Source organism: Macadamia integrifolia, chromosome 7 (genome assembly GCF_013358625.1).
Source record: "Macadamia integrifolia cultivar HAES 741 chromosome 7, SCU_Mint_v3, whole genome shotgun sequence".
Taxonomy (NCBI): Eukaryota; Viridiplantae; Streptophyta; class Magnoliopsida; order Proteales; family Proteaceae; genus Macadamia; species Macadamia integrifolia.
Window position 1 is genome coordinate 15701304 of NC_056563.1, and position 24285 is coordinate 15725588.

A 24285-nucleotide genomic window follows, 5' to 3' on the forward strand; every position below is an offset into this window, starting at 1 on the left:
AATTCACTTGGTAATAGAATGAGAAAGTATTTGGAATTTCATGTTATCCTGATCATTCTAATTATAACTTGAGTTATGGAATTGATTATGCCTAAACATTGCAAACCACAAAAAAAAAAAAAAAAAAATAAATAAATAAAAGATTTTCTTTATACCAAAGATTCATAAGATGCTAAAATAAAATGATGAATAGACAAGGGGGAGGGAAAAAGAAAAAGGAAAAATATATATATATATATATGTTTGTGTTTACAAGAAATACAAGAACAAACCCCTATGGGTCAAAAGTCATCATCTGAACCATACTCTGAATCATCCTCATGGAGTACCGGGGAACCCGTGGATGCTAGTCCAGTCTGCTCCACCCTCTATGTCATGTCCTGAATCACTACATATTGCTGTGCAATTTCCTGCTCGTAGGAACTAACTTGGCTCTCCAAAGCGGCAATCCTCCCATCCTAAGGAATATAGGAAAGGACCAAGAGGAAGAATAATGAAAGAAGAAGGGAAAAAGAAGAAGGGGAAAATATGAAATACTTTGACAACCATCACCTCACACAGGCTATAATGCATCCTCCTGATCTCATAATAGACCTCCGGAGACACCTGAGAAAGAGTATATTAGCCAAAGGAAGTCAAGAGTCAATTGAAGGATGATCAGATACTCACATAGTCATAAGGAATGGGCAGCCCAAGGGAAGTGTCTACATCTGTTCTCCACTCTAGAAGATGAGGGAGCCTGGGGTTGGCCGCATTGGGATAGCACCAAGCAGGGAAACCATGGAAGGGGATGATAGCAACTCTGAGAGACCCACCCGCACTGGTAGAGGGTCCGCTTGTAAAGGATCAACAACACTGACATGTGACCAAATAGTAGAAGGGTCTACATGTCATGTTCTCCCCTGAAAGAACATCAGTCAAGCCCAAAATAAGAAAGAATTTGAAGAAAATACTCAAAAAAGGGCAACATAACACTGGACCATTAGGACCAAGAGGAGTGCATACTATCTCCTTCTCCATGAAGGCTCTATAGTCCCTATCTCGGTCAAGAAATGAGTCATCCCATACTCCATTAGCCAAACTCTCAATCTCGTCTACAGGGATGATCTCTGGGCAGTGCATAGTGGGTGGTGGAAGACCGGGAGAGAAGCGTGACTCAACATCTAACCACTGGAAATGCTACTCTCTCTCCCAGATACCAGACGTGGCCCTATATGCTCGGAAAAGGACCCGGTTCTCGGATAAGTGTCTAGCCAATGCAATTTCATCAGAATTTAGAAATACGAGGCACTGCAATTGTCTCCAAGTGACCTACAAATCCAAGGAAAACTAAGTATAGTATAAGATAAAAGGAATTTCAGTGTCAAATGTGGCATACCTCAGTGAGATCGTTCAAAAGAGAACGAGCGGTGGTCCTCAGAGGATGGCAACGAGCCTTGAGCACCTGATTAGCTCCCCACCTCGTGGCTATGGGGAAGAAAAATGCCTAAGGATCCCTCAATCTGGGAGCTACAATCCCCAAGTGCTCAAAGCACCAAGGTTGTTTTAAGAGATTAAAGTAAGGAAGTGCCATCCAAATGAATAAAAGGATATAGGTACAAGAAGGAAAATTACTTGAAGGATGAAGCCCATTCCCTTGAGACCTCGGTCTCCATATGACAATAGGTCTAGGGTCCACAAGAGTGCGTAGGCAGCCCCACCCCATTCCCAAGAATTTACCACCTCAAGATACTGAAAGAACACCAAGCGAATGTCTACTCCCCCTCAAAAGTCACTAAAAAGGCACTGACCCATAGCAAACAGCAACAAAGAATGGGCCACCTGTGCCATGTTGCCTGGGTTCACCCACATGCCGGTTCTCCACCATCGTGCACTGATCTCTCCCCTAGACGGATATGTGTCTGGTTAGCCGCAATGGTAAGGCCTGTCAAATCTACAAACTCCCTGACAGTCGGAGTCTCGGGTAGGGTCATGGGTTTACCCCTAAATGGAATGCCCATCAAGGCATAGAAGCACAGAGGCATGATGGTGATCTCTCCAACAAGAAGATGAAAAGAATGAGTACTCGACCACCACTGCTCCATTAGGGCCCCCACCAGTGCCGGATTGAACTTCTGGGTCTCTACAAGGGCTAACCAGCATAGGCATGATGCATCAACCATCTCCTTCACTCTACGAGGAAGTATCCTATACCATGACCGAACCATGTTTAGATGGCCATACAACGCCAAGGTAGGTGGTTCCCTCCCCTCATGCTAATGGAAATAAAAAATAAATAAAAACAAAACAAAAACAACATAAAAGATAATAAAAAAAAAAAAAAAACAAAACAAGAATATAAGATGATCAAAATAATGAATGAAATATAAAGACTTACCCAAGAGCCCCATATAGAGTTGCAGATGTGGCTCCGACTATTGTGAAGAGTCTGCCCGGAGTACCAATCGGCCAGGTCCTCATCCCTTTGGCAAGAACTATTGCAACCCTCCAGTTGGATTTTTCCGTAAGTCTTTCTCTTTCTTCTTTCAGACATATTTTCTAAAAGCACAAAAAGCCCAAAAAGTTTCCCAATTTGCACAAAAACCCATAAGAATGTCAAATTCTCCAAATGACTCCTCCCTCAAGAACAAGATGAAGAACTTCAAGAAAAACTTGAAGGCTCTAGAAAGCTGAACCCACTCACTCATGAATCGTTCTTCACTCAGAAAAGTTAGAATGAGGAATGAACAAAGGAGAGGGGACCACTTTATAGGAAAAATTTTTTTTTCCCAAAAAAAAAATTGAGATTCCAATCCCAAAGTGCAAATCAAGGTTTCTTACTACCAAATACCAAATTGAAAGTTATTTTGGTGGTAGTTGCAAATTATTCACATGAGAAATGGAAAGTGAAAATGAAAAGGAAGGTAAAAGTCAAATTCATGTGGTAAGTAAAAATTATTCACATGAGAAATGGAAAGTGAAAATCAAAAGGAAGGTAAAATTCAAATTCATGTGGTAGGTGGAAATTATATCACATGAAAAAGAGGAAAGTAAAGTTTAAAATTTTATTAATGAGTAAAAGAATTTCTCATGGTCAAAATTCAAGGTAAAAAGCAAAAGCAAGATCAATGGTAAAAGCAAAATCAATGATAAAGGCAAGATTCCAAATAAAGGGTAAAAAGAAAAAGCAAGATCAATAGTAAAAGCAAGGTTCTAAATCAAAGAACTAAAAATCAAGAAATAAAGGGAAAATCAGAAAGAGAAATAATTTCATTGACCTGGCCCCAGATGACCCAATTGCATTGACCCAGCCCTAGGGGGCCCTTTCTTTTTGTATCGGGTCCAAGTGACCCGATATCTTTCTGTATAGGGTCCAAGTGACCCTACCTCATAGACCAAATTCCCTGAACTGGTACATGTGAAGCCCAGCTAAGGAAAATCCAAGAATCAAATGTTTTTATATGTTGCAAGATTGGAAGAGCAGTAAATTTCTCTCTTGTAACCATCGGTCCCAAATAGGCCGGCACAGCCACCACAGAGCCAGAGACCACATTCCCTGAACTGGCATATGTGAAGCCTAGCTAAGAAAAATCCAAGAATCAAATGTTTTTTCTTGTTACAAGATTGGAAGAGCAGTGGATTCCTCCTTTGTAACCATCGGTCTCAGATAGTCCAGATTGGTTTGAAAAAACCAACTTGGAGACCAAATTCCCTGAACTGGCACATGTGAAGCCCAACTAAGGAAAAGTCACAGATCAAAGTACTAACATTTTTTGTAGGATTGGAAGAGCAGCGAAGTCCTTCCTATAATCGGCAGCCCAGGTAAGTCCTAAAACTCTAAAGTAGTTGAGAGATATTATCTGTTGCATTTATCAACTCCGTCATAAATGAGTAATATGACTGCAGTACATGCTCTGATTGACAAAATGTGGTCGTTCTTTTCTTTGTCCTTTGATCGTTGGCACAGGCCTTGGTCAAAGAGGGGCATCTGTAGACACCCAATTTTGTCACCCTCCTCCAGCTATGATGAAATGTGGATCATGGATGTGACTTCTGACTTTTGATCAATAGAGATGATGGACTAAGAAAACCCAAAAACATTCCACTATCTGAAAACCCCACACGGGAGAGAAGAGGGCAATTTTGACTTTCTATATATGAAAGAATCTGGTCAAGATGACCATACAGATGGATAGTGCTCGAAAATATGATTCTGATAATATATGGCACCCAAAATTGGACCGTCGGATCTCCCATCATTGTCCTCAAAAAATCACTTTTTTTCATGCCACATACACTGGCAAGCCTGTTGAAAACCTAAAAAAATCTCCTACCTACCCAAATACCCCAAAATTCATCCCTTACCTACCCAAATACCCCAAATTCATCCCCTACCTGAAAACCCCATGTGGGAGAGAAGAGGGTCAATTTTAACTTTTTATATATGAAGGAATCTGGTCAAGATGACTGTATAGAAGGATATTACTTAGAAATACAATTTTGACGATATATGGCATGTCAAAATCGAACCATCGAATCTACCGTGATCATCATTGAAAAATCTGTGATTACGGGCACTGACTAGCAGGCCAGCCCGCATGCATACTACACACTAGTCAGTAGGCCATCCTGCACACATGTTGTGCATGGGCTACTACCTAGCGCATGCCTACTACCCATACCTACTCCCTAGAAATCCCTACCCACATACCTGCTATGCATGCTACCCAGTAGGCCAGCCCGTAACACCTTACGGGCATGCCCCTGCACGACGCAGCCCGTGCCCCTGCATAACCTAGCCCATGCCCCCGTATGACCCTGCCTGCTCGCCCGCTGGCTGTAGCCTGCCTGCCCATAGGCTACTGCCAGTGCCCCTGCTAGCTGTAGCCCATGCACCCATAGGCTGCTACCAGTGCTCCCATTGGCTGTAGCTCATGCCTGTTCCTGCTACTGCCCAGACCATGCCCTTACTGCTGCCTATACCCATGTGCGTGCTGCCCTGCGCACTATATGCTGCACACGGATATTTCCCTTTGTGCCACCGCCTGCACACCTATGCCACTGCCTGCGTGCTATGTGGTGCACACCCATGCCATTTTCTGTACACCTTATACACATTACCTGTCCTCCTGTTCTGGCCTTGCTCCATGCACTTCAGCCCAATCTTGTGCGCCACTGTCAATGGCCAGGATTAGTATTCCATTGGCCTAGTGGATGAAAAGATTTCCTCTCCACCCACTTGAGACCAAAAACCCACTTTTTTGGCTAAGAATTCTCTCTCCCAAAAATCCCCTTTTACCCATTGGATGAAAGCCCTCTTCACCCACTTTAGTCCAAAAACCCTCATTTGTCCGTTGGTTAAAAATTCTCCCTCCTCCCCATTAACCCGAAAATCCTATAAATACCCCCTCCTTTGGATTTTACACACCAAACAACCCCACCTCACTCCATAGTAGTGAAGCCCTCTCTTCTCCTCCCCTCCCCCTTTTGATTTTCTTCGGGTCTTCGGAGCGATCTTCATCAAGATCCAAAATCTTTTTTGGATCTTCGAAGTGTTCTTCGGGACTTTGAAGATCTTTAATCTAAGTCTTTAGCCCAATCTAGTTGTTTCTAAAAATAGTATGTTCTTAGCCTCCCCCCTTTGAATGTTCTTAGTTTTACTAGAAATAGAAATCCCTCCCTCCTTGAGGTTCTTTGGGTCTACAAAGAGATCTTTGTTAAGATCTGAAGTTCTGTTTCGATCTTCAAAGTGTTCTTCGGGCCTTTGGGGATCTTCAATCCATTTTTAGGTCAATTAGTTTCTTTCCAAAAATAGTAACTCCTAGCGGAAGCTCTATCCGAGTGCCTCTAGACTCTTTCCAGAAATAACCATTCCCAACAGAAGCTCTGCCGAAGTGCCACCTCAGCCTTGCCCTCCCTTAGCTTATCCCTAGTGAAAGGTCTTTCGGAGTGCCACCTCAGCCTAGCCCTCCCTTAGCCTATCCCCAACGGAAGCTCTGCAGGAGTTCCACCTCATCCTAAGCCCAGAAATAGCCTTCCCTAACCGAAACTCTATCCGAATCCAAATCCAGAAATAGCCTTCCCTAGCTTAAGCTCTGTCCGAATACAAATCTGAAAGTAACCATTCCTAGCCGGAACCCTTATCTGAATATCATCACAGTCAACGTCTCTCAAGAAAGGAAGTTGGAGGTCAAGGCCATCTTCCTTTGAGCCAAGAGAACACGAAAGATAGTCCGAGCCAATACTAATTAGGGGCCCACCCCTCTTGACCCAAAATAAGGGTTAACTTCAGTTACAGTTTCTCGACCAACTTGTCATCATGTAGACTTTATATATACCTTATTTTAGTGTATAAAGTAGTTTAAATTCGGTCAATGTATATATGTGTGACAACTTAGCCATGCATGTGGAATAGTAATAACTGTGAAAAATATTCGTTCTTAAGCATCTAGTAGGAAGACCGGTCAAACCGAGTATACTGGGTGCCTAATACCTTCCCAAATCTACAACTTGACACTTACCGTAAATCTCTAGATCATACAAAATTTTGAGCCATTTTGTCAATAATTGGGCCCACCCCTAGGTCCTAAGCCCATAACCCTAGGTGGTGACTCCAAACCGCCATTTGTATGATCCCGATCCCCGTATTGGACCATCATCAAATCCCCATCTCAAATGATGAATTTCACACTCTTACGAAATAGGCCCTAACATATCTCTGAGCGGTGATACAACAGTGCAAGGCCCATAAGGTAACCATACATGACACATCCCCTCCCTCATATAAAAGAAAAAGAGAGGAGAGAGGACGAGATGTAAGTCCTTCCCCCCCCCCCAAAAGGGAAGAGAGACGTCTCATCATCTCCGGCAATTACCCTCACAAGTAGTCAGCCTCATTTCTTCCTGGTTGATGCCAATACTCTTCGTTGATCTCAAAGGTAGCACATTCAAAGTGGACACATTGTCAACAAGAACCTGGGGAATCACCTTGTCAAGGCATTCTACCGTGATGTGGAGAGCCCGATTGAGTTGGACCCCTTTAGGAAGGTCTGAATCTGAGAACATCAAGGATTGTACTCATATGTTACCCCTACTATATGTGCGAGATGTGTCGGATTTATCTCGATCAACACCTGTACATTGGTGAGAGACTTCAAAACTGCTTCACGGTGTGTGGGGGATGCCATCAACAATCCCCAAATTGAGATATTAGCCTGGGACTTCTTGAGTTGAGCTAGGACCAGATTCTCAGGTTCTCTTTTCAAGCTATTGGTTCCGGCCTCACTGGTCGCTGACTGTTCCACTGCTAGAGCCTTGCCCTTATAGTCTCTTCCACTTCTAGTTTCCATCACGTTGATAGGATTCTTTTGCAATAATCTCTGTGGGATAACAATCTTCATCATCACTATTTGTTATGGTGATTATCCCTACCATGGGATCATCCTCTTCTTCTGATTCACCCTCCCTGCTTGGGATGGGAAGTCGAGGTCCTCCACAAATATCCACAGGCCTGGCTCATAACTTTTTGACTGCATTAGAAAGCTGTTGGAATGTAGCATCCACTACCTCTGTGAATGTGTCATCTAGCCCTATTTCCTTCAGATCGCCCAACTGCTCATAGTAATAATGATTACCAATAGTTACTTCACCCAGCATTTTTTCAATTTCTTCCACTCCTTCTTGCATCCTTAATATGCTCGAGTACACTTCACACAGCTTCTCTTCCATTTCTAATGTAAAGTCCCGTTCATCTATTTGAACTTGTGTTGGCACTCTAGATTCTTCATCATTTTCTGAATCTGATGTAGAATCTTCTCCTCCTGTGTAAAGGGAAGACTAAATTCCACCTGTCGGATCAACTATTAGGTCATCACCACCAATAGCATAGACTGAGAAACAAGTCTAGTGATCTGGTGAGTAATATTTCGACTCATCATCATTATCATTGTACCAAGGCCCTTGGTAGTCATCCCAATTTGGATACTCATCATCCTCTTGAGAATCAAAGTCATCTCCATCATTCTCATCCTCATCATCATTGTCATCATTCTCTTCTTCACTGATTTCCCCCTCACTTGGTTCTACATGAGATTCCTCTTGACCATCAAATTCTCCTGCATCCACACGCTCGTAGTATCCAGAGCATATAGACTGAAAGATTTCCAGTCAATAGGAGAATCCACTATACCCTACCTTTAATGTCTACCATAACATTAAACTCCGCCATACTATCAACCTCCACCATACCGTCATCCTTCACCACACCATCAAGGAGAAGGAGCCTCATCATCAGCTTACCACCCCTTATCTTCATCACAAAACCCTATCTCCTACATCACATCACCCTCATATCACCCACCTCATAGCCCTCATCACCTTTATACCAGTCCCATTCTCAAGGTTCAGTGGATAACCCAAAAGAAGGATGGATTGGTGGGTACAGTTGGAAGGATATGCTTACCTTACCAAATTCTTCGAAGATAACCTCATCAACAGGTTCAGTGAATGTCTTAGGATAAAATCAAGATGGTGATCCCACTTCTCTGATTCAGACGAACATACCTCAGGAGGACAATCTAAAGACAATTGAAGAAGTCACAGATGATCTTCTCAGAGCAGTAATGGAAATGATAATAGGGGAACAAATCAAAGAGCACACCTCCCCAATCCACATAGGGAGTGACATAGAAGATGATGAGTCTGGTTTGATCAGGCCCCGAGCCAATGAGGTCAAGTATGACCCTATGGAAATCTTTCGATCCGTACGCTCCGAATACTACGAACGTTTAGATGTGGGAGAATTCGAGGGTCATGAGAATCTGATGAAGAATTAAGTGAGGGGGAAATCAGTGAAGAAGAGGACGACGATGATGAGAGTGAGGATGAGGATGATGGTGACAACTCTGATTCTCACAGTGATGATGAGTACTAGGACTAAGATGACAGTAATAATGAAGATGATGAATCTGGGTATTATTCACCCAGAGATCCTCGAGGATATTCTTTGTATGTAATCAGTGAAGATGACCAGATGATTGACCCCACAAATGCTATCCAATAAGCACTCATGATCCATATGGAAGGGGATGAGCCAGCATCAGATTCAGAAGATAGTGAAGGATATGAGATCATTATTAAAGGCGAAGTAAACCCTATAGCAGAGCACATAAGTAACACCTATGAGCGCTTGGTTGAGATAAAACTGGAAGTTGATGAAATTGACCAAATGTTAGGTGAAGTAGCCATCAGTGAACACTACTACACTGAGCAAATAGGAAACCTTGAAAAAGTAGGGGGACATGACACACTTGCAGAAATAGTGGATACAGGGGTCAAAAGCCTTTCCAATGCGTTCAAGAAATTGTGAGCTAGGGCTCTTGATATCAATAGAGGACATCAACTTCCCACCTGCAGACACCCAATTTTGTCACCCTACTTCGGCTATGATGAAATGTGGATCTCGAACGTGACTTTTGACTTCTGATCGACAGAGATGATGATTGACTAAGAAAATTGAGAAACATTCCCCACCTATCTGAAAACCCTAGAAACCCCCATGCAGGAGAGAAGAGGGTCCAAATTTAACTTTTCATATACGAAGGAATCTGGTCAAAATGACCGTACAGATGGATAATGCTCAAAAATACGATTCTGACGATATATGGCACTTTAAAACTAGACTGTCAGATCTCCCACAATCATCCCTGAAAAATTACATTTTCCCATACGTATGCCACGCACACTGGCAAGCCTTCTAGAAACCTGGAAAAATTCCCTACCTACCCAAATACCCCAACTTCATCCCCTATCTAAAAACCCTGGAAACCCCATGTGGGAGTGAAGAGGGTCTAAATTTGAATTTTTATATATATGAAGGAATCTGCTCAAGATGACCATATAGATGGATAGTGCTCGGAAATACGATTCCAATGATATATGGCATGTCAAAATCCAATTGTCAGATCTCCCACAATTGTCATCAGAAAATTCCATGTTCATGTGCTCACTGTGGGTAGACCTGGCGGCACGTATGCTGCGCACTGGCCTGCTGCCAGTGCCCTCACTAGCCTCTGCATGTACCCTGCTAGCTACTGCTCGTAGCCCTACCTACTGTTGCTCGTGCCGTTGCCTGCTGCTGTGCGTGCCCTATACTGCACACCTTGCGCATGCTGTGGCCAGCCCACGCACATCTGCAGGCCAGCCCGTGCACTGTGCCTTCCCATCCTTGCATCATGCATGCCCAACCTGTGCACTATGCCTACCCAGCCTGTGCACATTGCCTACCCATCCTTGTACCATGCCTACCCTCTCGTGCATCCGTGTCGATCATGCCCTGTGCATTTCAACCTATCCTTGTGTGCCATCATCTACGGCTAGGATTTATGTTCCACTGGCCTGACAGTTAAAGAAATTTCCTTTTCACCTATTTTTGCTTATGCACTACTCCGCTGGCATACCCTACACCGCAACCTCCTATTAGTCCAAAAACCCACTTTTTACCCCTGTTGGCTAAAAATTCTCTTTCCTCCCGTTTGTCCAAAAATCCACTTTTTACCCATTGGCTAAAAATTATCTCTCCTCCCATTTGTCCAAAAACCCCTTTTTACCCATTGGTTAAAAATTCTCTCTCCTCCTTGTTGGCCCAAAAATAGTATAAATATCCCCCTCCTTTGGATTTAACAGACCAAGATCACAACCACCCTTAGGGAGTGAAGCTCTGCCCTCTCTCCTCCTCCCCTCCCCCTTTGAGTTTCTTCGGCTCTTAGGAGTGATCTTCGTTAAGATCTGAAATTTTGTTTGGATCTTCAAAGTGTTCTTCGAGACTTTGAAGATCTTCAATCCTAGTTTGTAGTTCAATACATTTTTTTCAAAAATAGCATGTTTTTAGCCTCCCCCTTTGAGTGTTCTTGATCTTTACCAAAAGTAGAAATCCCTCCCCCTTAAGCTTCTTCGGGTCTACGAAGAGATCTTTGTCAAGATCCAGAGCTCTGCTCAGATCTTCAAAGTGTTCTTCGGGGCTTTGGGGATCTTCAATCCAAATTTAGGCCAATCAATTTCTTTCTAAAAATAGTAGTTCCTAGTAGAAACTCTATCCGAGTGCCCTTGGAATCTTCCAGAAATAGCCATTCCCAGCAGAAGCTCTGTCGAAGTGCCACCTCAGCCTAGCCCTCCCCTAGCCATTCCCAGTGGAAGCTCTGCCGAAGTGCCACCTCAGCCTATCCCTCCCCTAGCCTATCCCCAGTCGAAGCTCTATGGAAGTGCCACCTCAGCCTAGCCCTCCCATAGCCTATCCCCAACTGAAGCTCTGTGTTAGGATGGTAGTTAGAAGTAAACCACCATAATCAATCGTTACACTTTCGCATTACTAAAAAAAGCTAAAAATAAAGTGGTTCCGCTCCTTGTGTTCAACCCGTTAGCTACACTGATCCGTACACTTCAGTACTTTTTAAACTCAAACACATCTGGAATTTAAATTTGGGGATAAAGTGTTCTTGCCGATCTCCCCAGTTAAAATCGACAAGAGAAGTTGGGTCCTAGGTTCATGGGACTATATGAAGTGTTGGCACAAATAGGGTTGGTAGCATACATGATAGCACTACCACTAGAGTTGGATGATGCACATGATGTCTTTAATGTGTTAATGTTGAGGAAGTAAATACCTAACTCAACTCACATCTTGACTTACATACCATGTGAGGTGGATGGAGATTTTACCTACACAGAGTATATTGAGAAGATCATTGATCAAAAGGATCACATCCTCCGTAATCATACTATTTCCTTCTTCAAGGTACAGTGGATGAACCACCCAGAACAATAAGCATCCTGGGAGCGAGAAGATGAGATAAAGAAGAAATACCCCTGTTTATTTGATTTACCATGTATGTTCAATTTCGAGGATGAAATTCTCATAAGGTGGGGGAATGTTACACTTGTGCCCTAATTCGGTCAAATTTGAACTTTTGAAGTATGTCTCATGCTGGATGTCATCAGTAGCATCACCTTTTAGATTATGACAATATACTGTCGTAAAGGAAGGGATGACCCTAGTTGATCATGCATTTCTTGCCTATCACACTAGAAGGTTTTCAAACTTTTTGATCCTAAGCAATAAGTGACCTAACACCTCCCCACTTGAGTCCTTCCACATAGTGGAAAAAGCCAGGAAGACCTTGTACACATCCTAGGGCAACCCCCTTTTCCATGGCCAAAGGTGGACAGAAGGCTATCAAAATACAACAATAGAATGGCCATTGAAAACAGCCACTAGAAAAATTATGAATCCAGTAACCTCAATCCGGTGGCATTTACTGTGCTAAAATGGCTTTAATGCCTATGGGTCCCATTATTCGCATCATGGCTATCTCTGACTAACCTCCCACATGACTTTACACCTTTCCCCATGACTTACAAACCAAGTGAGTCTAAGGAGGTGGGCCCACGTGTCCAGACTGGTGACTTAACCCATTAAGGTCACAAATAGGTGCCCAACAAAACTAGCCCTAAGGCTTTGCACTATAAAAGGGAGAAGTGAGTTCATTTCTCACTTCACAATTGAAAACCAACGTGGGAGAGGGAGAGAAAAGAGGGAAGAGGAAAGGGAGAAGAAGAAGAGGAAGGAGAAGAAGGAGGGGAAGCTCTCAGGTACGAGCGTGGTTGTTGGTTGCTGTAGAAGGTAGGTGCTACCTTCCCCAAACACTCTTTCCCTCTATATTTTGAGAAAACTATGGGATCGCTAGCTTGGAGGGGTGAGCCTCGGCCCTAGTGCTTTTAGACTATCATGTTGGTGTGTATTGCACTCCCCCGTGTGACTCGAGCTTAAACCAAGCTGATCGAGCTCGATAAAATTTTGACCAAATAGGGAGTTAGAGTTTCGACTATTCGCTCGTCGTATCTCCCAAACAGCTTGGTGAAAATGTGATTAGTTTAGCTTGAATTAGAGGTGGGAAGACCCACTACAATCTCTAAGGAACAAATCCTAGCAATCGGGTCCGAGCCGACATAACCCCAAAAGGTGGTCGAATATCTGGGTTTACCATCGGAAACATAAGGGTGGATCCAGTGACTTGTTTTTGGTGAACCATGAGCTCTTAGGAAGCTATTGCCCATGCCATGGAAAACAACAGAGCTGAATCTGGTGACTGACTTGACCCTGGATCTGGTGAGTTGTACTGAACTATTTGATTTTTCTTGTACCTTTTAGGTGAAACCTTATGGGTCCCTTTGGATGTTTCCAACACACGTTAATACTCGTTTACCTTTGTACCTAGGACAGAGACAATCACAAATCAGTGAGACCAAGCGAGGTTGGACATCTGGTTTATAACTTGGAAATTTCACCGTCTGATCTATAGACGAGGTGAGTTGTGTGATGCTTTATTTTTGGAGTGTTTTAACATTATAGAACTACGTGCATCTCATAGAAATCTTGTGTTGATAATTTCAACTGCTTGTATGATTTTATTAATTGTATAACATGTTGATTTATTTATGAATTGTATAACATATATGATTTATTTGAATTGTATATATGTTGTGACTTGTGTGATGGGATCTAGTGTGATCGAGGTGGTTCTGGTACCGTGATCGCCATGTGGATGATTGCATCGTACATTATGTGCACATTAGAGTTATCTATAGTTGTGGATGCACTTTGTGGCCAATGGTAATTGTGGTAGGGTATACTCCATAACTATACTTGGATATGGGTGCACTTTGTGGCCATGGTAATTACAGTATTGCGTATCCCATACTTAACTGTTTGTATAGTAGATAGGCTTAGACATGGATGCAATGTCACCAATGGTTGATTCTGGTATTGTATTACATACTACATGTATCCTTATGCAAGGCATGTAACTTATTATGATTAGGTCACATTCCCTATACTACGATCCCATACCAATAGGGGTGAGGTGTTGGATAACCCAACCGTGTTATGTTCGATGAACCCTTATAGAATGCCACTTCCATAGTATGATGTGATTGTTGCCAAAGGCGAAAATTAGTCCGATGTGGTCGATGGTAATTTTGATCCCATGTCTGTCAGGAGGGGATTTTTAGGGGTTTGTTGGATGATTGATGGTTGCATTCCGAGACTGACTCCTAATCACGACTAGGGTTTGTATGGCTAAGTGACCTATGTGTGAGTTCCGAGATCAAGATACAACCTAATGTTTTGTAGTAGCATGAACCCGACTTATTTGTATGCTAGGTGATTTAATGTAAAATGATGCAGCATCATTCTCTCATCATGGACTATTTGTATATGCTTACATGAACCTCATCCTTCACTGAGCTAGTTGGAGCTCACACCATATGCTTGTTGCTTTTTAGATGATGATGTATGTGTTGTCGTGCCACTTGGCAGTGACACTGCTTCCTCTATGCTTGAGTATTGAGCTAGTGACTGGTGGACACTAGAAGCCAAGGAGTACGATCCCGATTGTGCTTGTGATACATGTGCTTACTCTACACCTTGAGCCGAGTGTGGCCTTTCTTCGTCTTTGATACCGTATTTTTGGATGGTATTCTTTTTAGGTTATTATATGTATGTTTTGATAGATATGACAAGAATAAATTTTGTCATGTAATATATTAACATTAGTTGTTTTCCCCAACTTGATTACATGATTATGTTATATTATACTCTGATTCCATTGCGGTTATTTAGTTAATTTGGTATTGTGTGATTGTGATGGTTAAGGTACTGCTATCAGAGATCTTGGAATAGACATAAAACGGGTAAGCATCTTATTCACACCGCTGGTATCCTAGTGTTGGGAGCGGGGTGTGACATTTCTTCATGCATATCTATCAACCTTTCGAGAAGTTTCAATAGTCCAACAATATTTTTAGACCTCCATGTACAAATATATATCTACCACATGACACATTGGATAGAGCTGAAATTTTGTGAACAAGTAAAGCCCAAGTTCTTCCACTCACATGTAAAGTTATAGCTAACTAGAGATAAAATGCAATAATAAAATAAAAGGACAGCTGAAAATAAAAGTGAATATTGTAACACATAAGAGGGTATATTCTTGAATCAGTCTACAATTTGATATGCAGCTAATCTTAGACCATTTTTTATATATCTATGCAGCCAAAATTGCTACACCACCATTTAATATGACCAAACTTGGTGTCATCCTGGAGCTATCCTCTAGAGATTGCCAATGAAAAACTTTTCACATTAAACTTTTAAAAAGAAATTTTGGCTTGTTGCTACATTATATATCATAAATTGTCTAAATCATTCCTTGAATAACAATAATGTTATCTTTTTTATGCCTAGATTGTTCGTAACAATTCTCACTAAGATTAAATTTCTAAGTTTCTCCTCCTTTCAAAGTTTTCCTTCCATGGTCATGCATCCTAACATGAAGATCTCAAAATTGGTTCCTAGAGCGGAAATTTGAGAATTGTTCCTAGAGCCAAACTTATGGATGGTTATTCTGACTTAAAACATATGGCTTAGGTTTCTCAATAAAAAGATATATTCTTTACTAAATTCGGGACATCAACTTTTTGTTTGATGTGTTATGTTTCAAGGAAACTTCTAGCATTACATTTGGTAAGTTAGGAATGTCATAGAAATTAAGTGATGAACAAATGTTTAAAAGGAGAAGGTTAGGGTCCCTTTTGTTGAATGCACTTTCTTATATGCCTTTTCTTATTTTCGTTTGAAAACTACCTTATCGGGCGAGAAATATATGTTGAGTTCATTGCATTTTGGATTATGTATGTCATACTTATTTTTTTTTTTAATGGGTATGATTGTAAACAATATAACGAACAACCAATCCAAACTACACTCCATTATACAACCTGGAATCACCACATCACAATTCTATGTGGCAAAAACTAATACTAGTTAGGCTTTATAAGACCCATGTTCCTAATTAAACAAACTAATTTAAACCAATTTGACTTTTTCTTATGTTTTACATACTGATGTAAAACGATCACCCTGCCTCTCACAAGAGGTTGAAATTCCACCCTTGTTGATGCTTCTACTAGTGTTTCAATTAATCCTATTAGGGAACTCTCTCCCCTATTTTATTTTATTTTATTTTTATATAGAAAAAAACGAGATTAATTGACTGACCTCAATTAGTCCCAGGAGAAGGAAAATTCCTTACTTCATTAGCCACACCTGCATCAAATTACCTCCCTTAGTCCCCTCAAGATTTGGAATATATTTGGCGGATAGTTGTTGTTTGTTGTTTTTGTTTCTTTGCTTTATTTATTTATTTTTTGTAATTGTTGAGGGTTTTCATCAAGGTAGAGGTGGAGAACATGAATGATTGGGTTCTCTTTGTTGGGGACAAATGCACAACTACGAGAAAAAACTTAATTAAACAATCACACACAATGCAAGGAATTTATTGTGGTTCAATAAGTTTCCCACATCCAGCCGAGAGAATCATACTTCAAAAACTCTCTATACCACTATCCACCTCCCAAAGTGATCTCTTTTGCTTATATAGGTTTTTCCCATACACATAATATACATATATATATATATATATATATATAGAGGGAACCCAAAAACCCTAATCCCCACATAATTACAATTATACCCCCATATATGTGATGGATCCCAAACCTAACCCGATTATAAATACAAACTCATAATAATATAGATACACATAATACACGACATACCCAACCCCAACATTCTCCACACTTTACATTCATATATATCATTAATGGGTAAGTTCTTGAAGCTTTTCTTTGACTATAATGGTTATGATTTACACAATGACCTAGCCATATGATAAATATAAATAAGAAAACTGGGTTTATGAGAATGATTCAAAACTGAGAAATAATTTTGGTATCTAAAATTATGAGGGCTGAAGGGTAGTAGAATGTTTCCTTAACAGTATTCATAAAAGAAAAGTTTTTTCTTTTCTTTCACTTTTTCATATAGGAAATTGTGAAATTATAGAATACATTTAGCTGCTTAAAGGATGGACATAAATTTCTACCATTTTACTATTTTTTGATACTACAAAAATTTAACTCAATATAAATTCAGACATCCCCTCTCCTTGAAACAACCCATTCCCACAAGAGCACAGTCCCAATTTATTCTGTTCACTATTTCAGCTCCACTATGACACATTCCATTTTGTTGCTTGGACTTCTAATAGTAGCACACTATTATAGTGTAAGAGAAATTATGTTTTTCTATTATCAATTTGTTTCAATGTAGTTGTTTGTTCCTATTTTATCTTTCTTATTTGGTTTTAATTTTTTACCCATGATATTGCAGGGTTCTCAAGCAAAAAATGCTTTTTCACAGTACTGGGAAGAGCATATTATTGATCTTCCACACCCTCCAAATTGGTTAGCTGCTAAGGCTTCTCCATTAAGTCACCATCAAGTGGCAGTGTTTGTGAAACTTATTGAGGAAAATGAATTGTATTCTCACCTACGTTCGTTCTGTAAGCAGGCTAATGCTGCTTGTTCTACAAATGCACTGGTGAAGAAGAAAACGACAGACATAACTTTGCCACCAACAGCCCAGTGGAATGGTGACAAACTGAAATATGAAGACTTTCCAAATGAAACACCATTGTCGGTTGCTAGCCAAGGGGGATTACCATATTTTCGGAAGTCAATGGTTAAGGAGGGAGGTTTCATACATGTCCCTGATCTAAGGGACCCAATGTCTTATAAATCATTCTTGCCACAATCTATGGCATTAAAAATCCCATTTTCCTTAGCTCGGAAAAATCAATTAAAGCAGCTTTTTGGTGTGGTGGATAAATCAGTTATGGATGAGTATATTGAAAACACCCTTGAGATATGTGAGAAAAGACTTATTGGAGGTGAAAAAGGAACTTGTGCAGTTTCAGCAGAAGATCTAATTGATTTTGTTGTCGAGAAATTAGGGCATCATATACGCTTATGGAGTACTAAGAGCATTGAAGGATCTTATGAGAATGTTACAATTGGAGTTGTGAGACTCATCTATGGAAACCTCTTAAAACCACCAGTCTTATGTCATAGTATGCCATTTCTATTTCAAGTCTATTATTGTCATGTATTACCTAAAGTAAAAGTATATGCAGTTGATATACATGCAAGGAAGAAAGTGAATCATGCCATCATGGCATGCCACTATGATACATCATCTTGGAATCCTAACCATATTGCTTTTAGGCTGCTAGGTTTTGGCCCTGGCCTAATTGAAGTCTGCCATTGGATAAATGAGAATGGAGTGGTTTGGACACCAACTCTAGATTGAGAAGAATTTTAAGATTTGGTTATCACAAAACTCTCTTGTTTGTATTACATGTTACTGCATATGATATTTGAAGGATGAATAAAGTCATATCTAAAGTTTCAATATAGTTTTGTTCTTCAATTGTTCAACATACTAGATGAACAATCTACAATCAAAAGAAAAAAATATGCCCTATACATAATCAATCCAACAAGAAAAAGTACATTTGAAACAAATTCTTTAAGATAGATTTTACTTTCTTCAAACATTCCATTATAAGAGAAATATGAGGAATTCTGAAGATCAATGTCGGCGTCCATCGTGTGTGGTGAAGTCTATTATGAGAGATCTCCAAGATTTCTCTTCTCCGGTGTCGGTTCATGTATCTTCTATGGCAGACTCTGTTTTGTCTAAGAAGTTAATGATTTATATTGAGGTGCCTTTGCCAAAGAGAATTTTGGACTTGTACTAGAGTTTTCTTCCATCAAATTTTTATAAGTCGAACATTGATGGGTGCTCCCATGGCAATCCTTGGTGTCTGAGAGCAGGTGGGATTTTTCATGGGAAGGCTGTCATACTCAATCCATAGCTTTCAAACCCCAAATCATGAGCACTCTGCAAGCCATGGAAGAAAGCATGAAATTCCACCATGAAATTCATTCCAATGCCTTCATACTAAGTAAGAATCTATGGCAGTGGTGACATGTATCCGGAATCATAAAATCCCTTGGTGCTTTGAGCAGAAGTGGATCTTCTATAAGAAGTACATATCCGGATAGTATCTCATGGTTATCTCCCACTATTACAGGGAAGTCAATATGGTAGCAGACAAGTTGGCTAAGCGTGGGGCAGCTACCAAAGAGTCAGTTGTTTGGAATAATGTTCCATTTTTTGTTCTTATGGATGTGAATTGAGACTTTCAAAAAAGACCAAGATATCAGTTTGTGTAAACTCTAGTTTAGAGTGATTGGATTTTTATTCTGCTGATGGCAATGTCGAAGGTGAAATAAAAGCTCAATGTTTTAGTTTCTTTGTAGTTTCTCATTCTTTGATTTAATGCTGAAGATTGAATTCCTTGATCCACTAACGCCTCTTTGTGTCTTCTCTCCTCCCACAGGAGTATGATGTTAAACATCAGCCTATTAAAGATAGTTATCACTTCCCAGCCAGAAGTAAAAAAGATAGGTCTGGCTGAAATGCAACCTAACTGACCAGGTCAGCTGTCTTCTATGGACATTGTTAATAACCTGTGGAATACATGCAACCGAAATAGTCGCGTCCTTGAATGATCCCTTTTCTACAGCGTTTTGGGTTGAAAGACATCTACGCAATCCCAGGAACCACGGCTCATACGCACCTGCCAATTTCCTATTTCTGAGGAAGTATGTAATAACTAGAAATGCTCCCTCTTAATTCCACCGATAATTCATTCAGGCGCTTCAGGGGAAATTTTTTAGTTTGTTCACCATTTTGAAGCTTCTTGGTCAAGGTGCACCTCTCTCTCTCTCTCTTGTTGGATTCCTCTTTTTCTTCCGTTCTGTTGAGCAGGATTGAGGTTTTGTAATGTTGACTCAAGCTAGGTGGGTTGTTTAGGACGAGATTAGTGACTGTCAATGAAACATTGGCAGTTTTTTTTTTTGGTAACCCAACATTGGCAGTTGGCTGACCTTATAAATGTAGGAATGGACTCCATATAATGGAATTTGAGGATCTCAAATCGAAGGAGAGTTCTGATTTTCCTTTTGGTCATTTTTCTCATCATGTTCTGAACTAATGTGAGAGGGTTACAAGTATTGGCTAGCTCTGTTATATATATATTTTTTTGGGGTGGGGGGTGGGGGGGGGGGGTGGTGTGTTATGGGTTGGGGATAGGTAACAGCTCTGTTACGTTAAATACCTGACCGTTTAGCCTTAATTGACTTTTTCTGCAGCATTGATGGCACGTTTGTTTCCTAAATTAATATCTGATTGTGCTGGCCGTTAGGAGATGGTGACAATTTTGGCCCTGCAACCTACAGACTTCAAGTGACTTATCCATAGGTGTCCTACATCCCGGCTTCCATTACAATAGACTTTAAACTAATCTTGTTACATGCATTATCTATCATAATTCAATAGCAACGTAGAATAACTAGCGCCTAAAAAATGTGGTCATTGTATATACTAAACGAATTTTTTTTGGTCATCTGAAATGGATTGAAACGATTCACCTAACCTAGTGAATGACTCTACTGGTGATTGATTTGTACAAAAATCAGGTTAAATGTGGCTAGCTACAATGTTGAGTAACTAGCACCTCAAAATTGTGGTTTTCTTTATTGCTAGATGGTCGTTTGTAATAAAAGAGGAAATACTTAAGAGTAATGAAGAAATATAAAAGCCCAGACATAAAACATAGATTTCACTAGTCTGACCCCCACCTTTGGCATTGCCACATGTAGTGGAGAGGCTAGAGATCACAAAACACATAAAATAATTCCAAAAGAAGAATTAACCCTTGAACTAAGCCTCTGAAAACACCCCCAGTGCCTTCTTTCCCTAGATTTCCCATTGAGCATCCATCTATATTGAGTTTGATTTAAGAGTTTGGCGGAAGCCACCAATATACCTCATATCTCTCTTTTGGCTGACTTTGAGGAGCAGAGATCACAAGACTTCTTGAGCATAGCAGATCAGACACCGATGCCAACCTCCCTTTCAAGCTTTGGGACATTCGGTGCAGCTTTCCCATAATAGAGTTAAAAGTTTGTTTAAAATTCGAGATTTTTTTCCAGCCAAATGAAATAAGAATAAGAATGAAACCTAAGAGCCAAGCCTCATTGAGACCAAAGGCACGAGATTTTTGAGACTACCACCTAATGAATTCCACCATAGATGTAGAATTTGAAATATAAGCCACTCCAAAAATTGATGAGAAGGAAGACCATAGAATTTTGGCGCACTCACATTCGAGAAATAAATGATTTATAGATTCCTCCTCAAGCATGCGAAGATCACATCTAGAAGGAAGGTAAATCCCCTTGACTCTCGTCTTTTCATTACATGGAAGGTTCCAAGAAGAAGGCGCCACCCAAAAACTGACTGGCAGGGCTAGAGATAATGACCCCAAATAAATTTAACCCAACCTACCTTGGGATACTATTTTCTCAAGACATCCCAAGTAGATTTCATAGAAAATTTTCCTAGTGGGGAGAGCACCCAACTACACTTGTCATTCGTGTAACCCAAAGAGATGGGAAGATTTGTTGCTTTATCAAAAATTCTATTACACCCCGCCTCCACTAGGCCAAGGTATACGACATTGGATACCCATACACATTCAACCTAACCCTCCAGGCTCACAGATGTAGTGCCCCAATCCTTAAATGCCACCAAAATCACAACTAAAATCAGAGTATGCATATAAAATTATACAACTATTACTGGTGATCCTATACGTTAGGTTACAATATAACAACTCACAGGTATAATATTTACATCCTACATATTTCAAAAATAATTACATCAAAAGAAATAGCTAAAATAAAAAAAGTGAAGTCCATCAACAACCCTGTGTCTCGTAGGCATAAGCCTCACAATTGCCACCAAAGCCCAATCTTGCCATAGCATTGTTTCCATCATCTAAAAAGGGTGCAACAAATGGGGTGAGCTTCCGCGAAGCCTAGTAAGGGGTGGACATGCACAAACAATTATAAATACAATAACAAAGATTAACAAGATAAAACAAATACACATATGATGCAACATAATAGAAGACCAAAGATTAAATGAGTGCAATTATGATCAGGATTATTATCGCACAAGTCTATCCACTAAATTAATTAAAATTTGGGGTCTGGGTGCTACTTCAATATACAGGATATCCCTCGTCCCGTAAGTCCCACCGACCACCCAGCGATATATACTAGTTTGGGAGTTAGGAGCCTACAGATCCCAAAAAACCCATCGGTCACCCCCGCAAACCCCTAATGAATAATCCAACCTACAGCCACGGTATTGAAAACCCCATCGGTCTCCTAAGCTGTAGGATAATCATAGTCCTAGAAAAAGCCATTGGTCACACGTGTTGCGGGATAACCAGTACCTTAGCCCTTACTGGCAAAGGGTGTAGCACCCGGGTTATTTTCCTATTCAACAGATTTTAAGTCCATATTGGGTTTTAGTGCTACTGCAACATAGGGGATATCCCTACTCCTGGAATCCTACACATCGATCAGCACACAAACCCCAAAAGAATAATCCCCCCTACATCATGGTCCTGAAATCCTGCACATTAGTCACCCATGTTGTAGGATAGCCACGGTCCCCAAATCCTACACATTGGTCACCCGTGCTGTGGGATCACCAGTACCTCAAAAACTGGGGTTTCTTTGCTTAGATTTGCTCTACAGGTCACACAGACCCCTTTGTATGTTTGGGTGTGTGTGTGGTTCCGTGTGTAGTACCTATCCTAACCTCTTTCCTTCTTTTGTATGGTTTACAAGTTAGATTTTGTGATTCTAGGGTGGGTTTGCATATAAGGCACTCACACACTTCACTTAGCTTAGGTTGAGTGGAATTAGTCAATCAGCATAGGGTTTCAAGATACACCCAAATTTCCCATGCACAAGTCTTGGTTAAGCTAAACTAGGCAATCCTTAGGTTAAGCACATTGATTGGTCATTAATAGTTCATGTGATCACTTCCACACACTATACATAGGTTAATTTTTCATTTTTCCCAACCTACTTTTGGGGTAGAATGGTTAGTTGTAGCGGATTTGGGCCAAGTTCATTGTTTTAGGGTTTTGTTGTCCAAATTGGGATTTTAGATGGGGATTTCATAAGGGATTGTTCATAGACTCAATTGTGACCATTCTAGCCTTAGTACAACATTTTCCCAACCTAGGGTTAGGTTAGGATGTTAGGTCATGGAGGATTTGGGCAAATTCCCAAATCCTAGGGTTTTAGATTGCCAAATTTGGAGCTTTCATATGGGAGGTTTCCCACACTCAATGAGTGGTTGACTTGCCTGATTAGGTCCCTCATACCAAAATTTCCCATTTAATTGGTATATTGGGTAAGTGGGTAGAGGGATCTCGGTTAGGGTTAACCTAGCCTAGGTCAAGAATGGGGTAGGAGAGAGAGAGAGAGAGACAATTATCTAGAAGGTAGAGAGAGAGGAAATTACCTTCAATGGGTAGATGCACCCCTTGCCCCCCTCTTCTTCCTCCTCCCTTGCTCTCCTCCTCCTCATTCTCCTTTCTTGCTTTTCTTGCTCTTTAATTTGTCGGAATGAAATGAAAGAGCAAGAGTTTTATTTATAACCACTTAAGTCACATAAGGGTTGTTTGGGAAAATAATGAGTTTTCATTAATTTCTAGGTTAATAAATCATTTGGCACAAACGGGCCCTCCTTGAGGTGTCCTAATACATTAATCCATCAGCCAGTAGGTTGTACCAACCAATGGAGGTGATTTAAGGTGCATAAGTGCAAGGGCCGGAGCCCCATAACAAATAACCCGATTTTGGGCAGTACTGTGTTACCCCATATCTGGGTGAGATATGGATGCCGGCCCTCATGGACCACCGTTAAATAACGGCATAAAAATGACCGATCAACTTTGAAACATCAAAACTTTACTCAACTAATCCAAGACCCACCTCTACTATTTTTCTTACTAGTCAAGGGACCCACCGCGCTTTTGCTGCGCACTTTGATCAATTTCATTAAATATATATAAAATCTATCAAACTCAAATATACAAATCAAATCTCCATAAATCAAATCATACACATCATGTACCCTATGTACCAAATACAATAAAATATATTTAATCCTCCAAAAATACATTTTCTCAATTCTCCTCAATTGACCTTTCCTCTGTGCCAAGCCACACCTGATCTATGAGACAAGAAACTATAGTGGGGTGAGCTAAAGGAAATTAGCTCGGTAAGATGGAACATGGTATAACCACACTTAGAACAATCATACATTATTTATACTATCATATTTTTCCTATGCATAAAAACATCTTTCATAATATGTTAAAATCTCTTGTTCATATCACCTCTCCGGGTAGT

At 40.5% G+C, this 24285-nt stretch overlaps 1 protein-coding gene across 1 annotated transcript; it reads left to right on the forward strand.

Annotated features, from left to right (window-relative positions):
* The first annotated feature begins 17055 nt into the window (after positions 1-17055).
* Positions 17056-18346, forward strand: LOC122085210 (polygalacturonase non-catalytic subunit AroGP2-like). Its single transcript, XM_042653684.1, has 2 exons — positions 17056-17161; positions 17267-18346. The coding sequence occupies exons 1-2, from the start codon at positions 17108-17110 to the stop codon at positions 18242-18244; spliced, it is 1032 nt and encodes a 343-aa protein (XP_042509618.1). The 5' UTR covers positions 17056-17107; the 3' UTR covers positions 18245-18346.
* Positions 18347-24285: the final 5939 nt, after the last annotated feature.

Coding starts and splice junctions, on each gene's coding strand:
- LOC122085210 (XM_042653684.1), top strand. CDS start 17,108: ATGACACATTCCATTTTGTTGCTTGGACTTCTAATAGTAGCACACTAT. Junction 17,162..17,266: donor TAGTAGCACACTATTATAGT/GTAAGAGAAATT, acceptor ATGATATTGCAG/GGTTCTCAAGCAAAAAATGC.